The 9,762-nt window shown below is 36.3% G+C and overlaps 1 protein-coding gene across 6 annotated transcripts in view; it reads left to right on the forward strand.

Annotated features, from left to right (window-relative positions):
* LOC131433165 (TBC1 domain family member 4) overlaps window positions 1-2,460 on the forward strand; it is a 53,968-nt gene extending 51,508 nt beyond the window's left edge. For all 6 annotated transcript variants that reach the window (XM_058600020.1, XM_058600021.1, XM_058600022.1 and 3 more), the window contains one exon: window positions 37-2,460. In XM_058600020.1, the coding sequence (XP_058456003.1) occupies window positions 37-1,353 (1,317 nt within the window). In that variant the 3' untranslated portion in view covers window positions 1,354-2,460. The remainder of the gene's footprint in view (window positions 1-36) is intronic.
* The last annotated feature ends 7,302 nt before the right edge of the window (window positions 2,461-9,762 follow it).

A 9,762-nucleotide genomic window follows, 5' to 3' on the forward strand; every position in this document is an offset into this window, starting at 1 on the left:
ACCTCAAAACTCAATGATGACTCTTATTTTTTATAGTTGGAGGAAGCCGACGCATTCGATCTTCTCAAGCATCTGATGTTCAAACGACAAATGCGCGCAAAATATCTTCCAGATATGAAGCAATTTCAGTTGCAGCTATACCAACTGTCCCGTCTATTGAAGGACCACATCCCTGAACTATACGACTGGTTCGATCAGCATGACATCTCACCCACTCTGTATGCAGCTCCTTGGATTTTAACCGTTTTTAGTTCCCACTTTCCACTGGGTTTTGTGGCCCGTGTTTTCGATCTTCTATTCCTCGAATCGTTCGATGTGATTTTCCGTTGTGCAATCGCTCTTCTGGATGTACACAAGGAACAGCTGTTGCAACGGGACAACTTTGAAGATATTATGAACTACTTAAAAACTGTTGTTCCGAAAATTGATTGCGATGTGATGGATAAGGTTTTTCGGAATGTGTTCAAGTCCGATTTCTCTCGGCAGCTGATCGAATACCAAGTCGAATATAATGTTCTCAAGGAGGAAATGAGCTCCCAGAATCATCATTTAGAGAATCTTAATCGATTGAGGGAGGAAAACCACCATCTTGAAACGCAAATACAATTTGCTCAATCCAGCCTGGCTCAGCTGGAAAAGACTCGCCATACACAACAAAATCAAATCCAGACGTTGCAGTCACAAGTACAAACTTTGGAAAACACCGTCCAAACGTTGGCCAAGTTCATTGAACATACAATGGAGTCAAAATTGGATGACGTACTACCGAACGACATATGTCGTATAATTCAGCAGGTACACGATCTACAACATCAACAGATTATTCAACAGAAAAAACGGTCGCCGATTTTCCTAGACCGCAAAATCGGCAAATCAATATCATTTAACAGTAACCTGGGTCATGCGTTAAATGTACTGGAAGAAGCCAATGAGCAGGACAGTTCTACTGGAACTCCTACTAAGAAGAAACCATTCTTCCAGAGTTCTTTCGAACAAATTCGTCAACAGAAAGCAACTCTGCGATTACACAAACTTGACGAGTGCAATAGTCCCGAGCATGCCGTCGATCTCCGCAACGCAAGGCTAAACACAAGCGATGATAGTGGAATCGCGACGCCGATTAGTCCACAAATGCATGCACCATCGACGACTCCAATGGTGGCCGAATGCAAACCTCTAGTGCCCCTAATCGACATTCATCCTTTAAGTGGCGATGTGAATGTACAGTTCAATGGTACAACGCAGCTCAAATCTATCAAACCACGTATTCAATCACGGCAAAGTTCAGTCTCATCAATTGTGAGTGATATCAGTGAAAGCGGTACGTCAACTGGCCAGAACAATCGAAGTTAACAATCAGCTGTTGACCGTTAAATTCCAGGTACAGCATTCTGTCTGACCAATCGTACAACTAAACCAACATAAGATGTGCTACTAATAAGCTTATATATGTGCAAACCGAAACTGAACATTGACCATGCTCTTACATAGGTCATTTAAGGAGAAGCTTATAACTATATTCTATTTATTCTAATGCTTTGACAAACAGTGATGTGTAGTAGATAGTGCTAGCGTAAACGTTTGGGAAATCTTTCGGAATATATGCTTCAGAAACGATGCAGCTTATACATATATACAACTAATACCGATGTTCAAAGGTACAAACAGACAACCCTCTTTTGCTTCCGCGTTACAGGTACATACATATATCAAGGTCTATTGCTTTACCAAACATTAGTCGACAACAAGATGATACAGAATATAAGCACGCCACTTCAGAATGCACACAAATTTGGCTTTAATAGAGAAAAAATCATAAACCCAACTGTCACAGATCAGTGAAAATCAATTTATGTGAACATACGGATGCACTATCGAAAACCTTAAGCAATTAAGAATGTTCTCATACTGAACTGTATATAACAAAAATTGGATCGCAACAAGCTTACCAGCTTATTCTTGACACTTGATAAAAATGTATGGTTAAAATTAGTGGCTTGTCTAAATGTCGTCCAGTAAATGAAAGTGAACATATTTATTTTTCTGAATAGCTCCAAAGCTGCCCATTTAGTAATCTGATTCAGGAGACGAGAAACGTACGAAGTTGTCTTTCTTTCGAGCTTATTCTGTAACCAGGGCTAAACGGTTGTTACTTTTTTATTTGTTTTGTTTTCTTCTAATCTGTTGTTATTTAAGTACCAAAATGTACATTATGTTTTAATGAACAATTATGTTTAATTTATGTCCATTAAACAACTTAAGTATTGTAGAAAAAGATTGATATTCAATTGAAATTTGTTGCAGATTTTCATATCGGTTAGATTGAAGTGCGGTGTGTACTTTTAGACAAAAAAATGTAATCCAAATTTTGACTAGACTAACCATACAATACAAATTAATGAGGGAAAAAGCATATGTACTAATGATATTAGCATTGAATAAAACCCAAGAAATCCTGTATCCATACTTTGTGAGATTATTATTGTGTGAGAATATTACCCCATAGTACTGAATTATCTTGGAAAATCTAAGAATCTATGAACTATATACACATAAATTATGTTTTCAGTTATTTTTATGAACCGTGAATCTGTTATATGTAAAAGCCATTTAATACACTGGCATCTGTCAATGTGCTAGGAATTTCGGTAAATTCTATGAAAAATTCATGGAACAATTGTTGATAGAGCATGGTTAACTTAGTATTGGAACAACGTCATTTGGGTCTACTTCAGATTTGTGCACACTGTCAAAAAATTTAAAATATAAATGTACCAAAGTTTTTATAAACCGATTTTAGGGCACCGAGGCTTGATAAATTTTCAAAGTATGTGTTATGACCCAGAAATGTTAATAAATTATGTTTTAAAATGGAATTTGCTAAATACCAGTGACTTTGTTCCTATGTGGGATCAGTTGCAATGCAACGGTGTATCATATGTATCGTAATATAAAAACCCGTTTTAATGTACCTAATGATGATGACGCCTTTCTTATATTACTTATTTATTACATCTTTTATGCATATTATAAAACTTCATTGAAACGAACCATCCGAAATCGGATACTTGATTCGGTTGTTTTGGTACATACTATTTATACATTCTTTTTTATGCATATTACAAAACTATATTAAAAGTTGTTTTGATCCAACTAGTGGTGTAATAATGCCTTTCTCACTACTGATAATAGAATCAATTGATGGAAGTTTCATTTCAGAACTCCGTTATCGAAATAACACAGCAAATTTGTAAGATCTTAAACTAACATGACCTATATTTGCACAGTCTTTTGAACAGTTTCACAGAGTTTTCACATTCTCTGGATCATCACCTTGCATGTTAGTTTACAATTTTCAACAAACATCACCTTATGAATCCGGATCCGAATCTTGGATTCGAATTAAATTTCATAGACACCTTTGAGACTGTAATACTGTTTTATTTAAACCTAAGCTTGTGAAAATCACTTTAGGTATCCCTGAAAAATCGAGGTTAGTTACGTTTGTTTTGGAGGTGATGATCACTTCACCGGAAATACTTCTGCAACCGGAATCTAAGAAACGGTATAGCCAAAACGCCTACTATTGGGAAAGTTTGAGTACAGTTTCGCAGAATCTTTGCATTTTTTGCATAGTCACAATGATGGTTGGAAATTTGTAGTATTTTGCACCATATAATTCCAAATCTGGAAGTATTATTTCCAAAACCGGAAGTAGTAAATTTTCATAGTAATCTACGGGACGCTCCAATCTAACTACAATTTCCGGTTTTCAACTACTTTTTCCGGTACTTTCGATAGCTAGATCTGCTGATTGAAAAATTTAACCCGCTTCTTTTTGCATGGTCACTTATAAAAAAGCACTCATGGAATTGAATGTTTTTATACTTTTCACCTTGTAGTTTTAGACCCGGGAGTTGGATATAAATTAAATTCAGGATTTTCTATAGGATGCTGAACCCTTCTATTTGATACTAAGGTTGTGTAAATCGGTTCAGTCATCTCCGAGAATAGTATGTACATATATTCTCACCGAATAAAATTTAATGACTTTGTACTTGACCACAAGACCTTTCGTTTGAATCTAAGTTCTTTGAGAACGGCCAAACCATTTTTAAGAAATATGCACAGATCAAAGCGTTACATACACCCATACACACACGTAGACATTTGCCTATCTCGACGAACTAATTGGAATTGTATATGACACACAGGACACACAGTGATTACATAGCCTTTCTATATAAGAGATGTAAATAGTTTTTCGTTCTTTTGAAGCCAAAGCTGGATAATTATCATTACTCGCTATTACTCCTCCAGGTTACACTGTGAAATAGTAATCTTGAGAGTTCCGTGATGATCTAAATTCCACTACCGAAAAAGCCCGCAGCAGATTCTGCAGATAAAAAAGATATACTGTTTTTGAGTTCCGCGCATACTTATTCAAGACTAAAAAGACGAATACGAGCGCACTTTGGAAGCATGTTTGGCTATGCTGATGCAGATTGGGTTGGACATTTATACCGTTTTCGTTTATTGATCAGAGCAACCCGAAAGCTGACCCAGAGTCGCCCAAACAACGTTTGATATGTTTGTTTTAGCAACCTGAGGTCGCTCTAGATCGGACTGCAATCGCGTAGTTTCGCTCTGAAAATTTTCTCGGGTCGCACCACGCATCCATGCGAGTTTGTTTATTTTTTTTTTTCATGAGTTGTTGTTTAAAGCGCGTACCACGTGTTCGTTTTAATCGGAGTAAGAGTCGCCCGCGTCTAGGTTCAAAAACAAAAACGGTATTAGTGTTGGTTGGTAACTATTGACTAAACCTGGATCCATTACTACATACCAGAGAACAGAATCGTTTTTTCGAAACAATGCACCGGCTAAAAAGAAATTCTCTAAGAAATCAATGTGAGTTTCATTTTGGCACTACTTTCAGATGTTAAGGCCGTGAACAGCCGAAGAAAGTTTGTAAGGGCATCGAATAATATGATCAAAAAATTGGAATAGTTTTGAGCCACGTTATAAAGACATCTCGGACCACTTCTTCTCATGCTATTTGTGAATAATGTATGCAATAAATTGTCGTCATTTGAAAACAAATATATGTAAATTATCTCAAAATATATCGCATAATCGCAAGCCTTGTGGACGGTAGTGTTCTACAAACACATAACGGCCATAACAATCTCATGGATGAATGTTCACTATCGCCGTTTCAATAGTGAACATCATCGTTTAAATTGAAAATATCAGGGTGGCAAGTCGATTTCCAATTTCAAATTCCCGTTTTTTTTCTCGTTTTTTCCGGCTTGCGAAATACTGCACGAAAACTCTCGGTTTTTAGAAAAAGCCCAAAACGCCTTTGTTTTTTTTTTTTAGTTGAGGACCTTCAAAAGAAAATTGAATCAATAAATCAAACCATATTCTAAAACTTTCTAAGGTTTTTCACAAGTCCTCAGAAACCAGTTTCAGCACAAGCTCTCAATAAAATAAAATCAAATACTCTCTGCAAACGGTGGATAAAGTCAAAGTCGACAACTCTTATGTTTTCTGATTGATTTGAAACTGCTGTTAAATCCTTAAAAATCGTTGGACGCGATATGGTGTGTTGGTCCGACTTCCAATGGATTGTTCAACATAGAACCTGCGTGGGGAAATAAGTTGTTTCAATGGGGGACGGGTATAGCGTGATGGGTAAGTCGATGCCTTTCACGCAGCCCATCTGGGTTCGATTCACAACCCCGCACAAAGGGTCAGAAGCTTTTTCTGGCCCGAAGAGGTGAATGACCTCAAGGTTAAAACCTATATAATCGAAACAAAAAAAAAGTTGTTTCAACACTTTTACTGAACTTCTCGCTCAAACCATAAATCAAATAAACATAGATTTCCCAGTGTAATAGTAATGTAGTTGAGCAACCCGTGACACCAAAATCGCCGTCTGGTGGAGAATGGGTGCGTAAATGCTCCTAAAATGCATGCAAAAAGTAGCTAATGGAAAAAAGTACACCCGTTTCTCACTAGAGGTGCTGTTAGTGTCACCATACAGTGAGAAATCTATGTTTATTTGATTTATGCTCAAACGCAGAATTACCTCAAATTGTTCATATTTGGGCTACCGAGGAAATTTGGCGCCCGGGGCAAAATAAACAAACCTAACACACTGAAGAAGAATATAAATTGTATTCGAAATGCGTATATGTGATGTGACGTTTATTATACATGATTTATAGTTTGTGAGATACATAGTGAATTTGTATAGTGACGTGTTATACTTATAATAGAATTAAATGGTAATATTAAAAAATTTATCCTTGTAAAATAAGAGAGATTTGTCGCCCCCATCGTTGGTTTTAGTGAGAAAAAAAACAAAGCTGAACTTCATCTCCGGAAGCTGACTTGGGCGAGCAAAAAAAAACGGTCCCAAGCCGCTCTCCTAGCGACGACAATGTAAATTTATGGGTTCAAGATTTTTTGTTGACAGACTGTTTGCAGAGAATAATGGAATCGAGTATCGGAGAATATGATTTTATAGATTTCATAAGAATTCGAATGTTGCAAAAAAAGTTTCATAAATAACGATCTTAGAATGCACAGTTGGGTGCCCTAAGCCACAGCGCACTAGGCAGCTTTGGACTACTGTTCATGAACAGAGAAAAAAAGAAAGAATCTGCAACGACCCTGAAATGTGCCGTTTTGGCCAAAAAACGTAAGAAGTTCTTCACATCTAGAAAGAACACTAAGTGGATGTGTTGCGTCAAGTGTAGTAAACAATTTCGCTTCAAATAACTTTTTTTTCATTTTTACTTGCATGATATTATACATAATGTGCAATATAATTTTGTCGTGAAAACGACTTACTTTACTATGGGGTACCTTTTCAAAATTTACCCTCTGAGAGAGTGATAAGTTTTTGATCGTGAATATTTCTTGTTGTATCTAACGAATCAACATAATTTTTGCTACATGCCATCGGAAATATGATCACAATTTTATGATAAAATATTTAGTTGAGTGACATAATCTTGAATAATTCAAAATTAAACTTTTCTGAAATGTTTGGTATAAACGAGTATCAAAGGGGATAATCCATAAGGCGCGTTTGCCTTGCTCGTATTTTTAAAGCTCAGTGACCTGTGAAAGGATTTATATAATCTAGCTACCAATAGAATCGAAAATTTTCACCTTAAACGTGTAAAGAAAAAGCATTGAAGTATTTCAATAGTACAGTATTGAAAAACCTGTCTCATTTGACCCATGTCAACACCAGCCAATCAGAACGCGTTCTGAGGAAGAGAACAAAATATCGGCTGCTATACAACAAATCGTTCGAGAAAATGTTCCGAACAGTGTTTAATATCGTAGTGAGTTCCACAATTTGGTCCTTCTGAAAGGTATGAATGAATCCCGTACAGCATCCGGATAGTTTCGTTCAATGAAATGCAAATCCGAAATGAAATATCGAAATTAAAATTCTATATGCTGCTATTTTTATAGCCGTTAGGACCGCCCATTAGTGAAAAAGTTACAAACGAAATCAGGTAAAAACAAGCCTCTCAACAAAAATTGGATCAGTTTGGATTCTATCGCCACTGCGAGCAGATGTATTTTGTGTCGTTTGCAAAGCTAGTTTCGCTTCCGACAAGAGCGATTACGTCACAGCTGCCAGTCTTTTGCATTGGTGAAAAAGCAACGGTGGAGAGGATTACACAAAATCAGCCGTTCTAATGGCTCTAAAAGTTTTCTAAAGAACTATTAGTATTTATTGCTCGCAAATCGATGGTGAATATCCTTCGTTTAGTGCAAATCTAGAACTGTTTGATTTGATTTGTGCACTTTTCGCCGTGTGAAATTCACAGTAATCTAGATCAAATGAAGCCTTCTTTGTTTTTGCGAAAAATGTGGAAAAGGGGAATGCTTGCATAATTCATACAATTTATCAACTAATTGATATTCGGAAGTGTTAAGGAACATGTCAGTTGTTTTCGTATTCACGACATCCAGTTATGGCTCTGACATTACCCACCCACCTTTTTTGCAAACATATGAATTTGTGAGCAAATATCACCCTAATATTTTTTTTACACGGAGCTGTATTATTCGAAGCTTCATCAGAAGTAGAAATTACAAAAGTATCTGTTTACAAAAATTCTCACCTAAAGTAAGGAGGTATACTAAAATGCCAGAGTGCAGAATGTTTAAATACCTTCCATTTATAGTTATAAAAATGGTCTAAGGCTACCGATTCTCCCCTACTTTAAAATTTGGAACATTCATTATCCTGTTCCGGAGTCGAAAGCCACCGAGAGCACCTATTGTTTGACTAAATTTGTGAATTTGTGCAAATTATCCTAGTCATCTAGATACTGACATGCGTTTTGTTTATACATGTAAAAAACTTCAATCCAGGACTCAAGTAGGTGTTATCTCAATCGAATTACGATTACTAATGTCGTATACATATAGCAAATCGTGTTTCGAGGTTTACCGTTCAAACATTACAGAAAGACTACAGACTCCAATAATTGCAAGCAATCGACGCATATTTAATTTATGTTCTACAGTTGTATGTATATACAATTACAAATTGCATCCAATGTTCTATTTCTTACCAACCGTATCTAAATCTTCAATCTTCAGAACCAACCATTTGATTATAGTATAATATTACACATTTCTGAACGTTTTCTCATATATAAAGTATGATATTACACACTTCTGAAGGGTCATATAATAAGAATAGAAATAATATTTGTACCCAAACAGAATTCTTCTAGAATAAGATAAAAAAGTTATTGACGTAAAGTCTAGGTGAATTAGAACTGATTTCAAACCACATTAAAGATTTTAAATACACTTCAGCAATAAGACGTCAATGACTTTTGATTGATTTCGCAATTTCACTCCCTAAGATCATAGGCCCTTATTATCGTTCTCACTTCCACTTTCACATGCACTTCACTTACATGTCACTTCACTTGATTTTTCCTATTACCAGTATCACGCATAGTGAAGTGATCGTTGTGGTGAAAAAAAAACTATTTTTTTCAACAAAATGTTGGTGGCGTGATGTTTATGATGACATCATGTTCATCCAAGTAATTACTTTTGTCTCTGAAGCGACTTCCGTAATAAGGACCTACATTCACTTCACTTGATTTCCACCGTAAAGTGATACCCATAATAAGGGTCACAGTCACTTCACTTTGTTTTCACCGTGTATACACTATACACTATACACTATAGTGACACCGGTTTATTACCGGGCCATAGTTGAAAATGTTTGTGCGCAGTGGAAAAATAAGCTTATATATGGACCAATTATATTTTTATTGAAGTAAAAATCATTTTTCCAACAAAATGTTGGTGATGTGATGTTCGTACAAACACAAGCTCATCTACGCAATTACTTTTTTCTCTGAAGCGACTTCCGAGATAAAAACCTACATTCACCACACTTGATTACCACCGTGAAGTGATACCTATAATGGGGTCACAATCACTTCACTTGGTTTTCACCGTGTAGTGATCAGGCACGTACCCAGAGGGGGGGGGGGGGGGGGGGGGGGTCCGGCCCCCACCCGAAATCAGAAACAGAAATAAAATAATGTTTGATTCGAAGCGAACAGTGTAAAAACTAAATAAAATGGAAATTAAATACGGGGCAAAATAAACGACAATAATAAAAAGACACTTAATTGTTCTGGATGACTGGAATATGAAAGTGCGCGAGCTTACCATAGTTGAGTAAGATTCTGCAAGGGG

The sequence above is a fragment of the Malaya genurostris genome, chromosome 2 (assembly GCF_030247185.1).
Source record: "Malaya genurostris strain Urasoe2022 chromosome 2, Malgen_1.1, whole genome shotgun sequence".
In the NCBI taxonomy this organism is placed as follows: domain Eukaryota; kingdom Metazoa; phylum Arthropoda; class Insecta; order Diptera; family Culicidae; genus Malaya; species Malaya genurostris.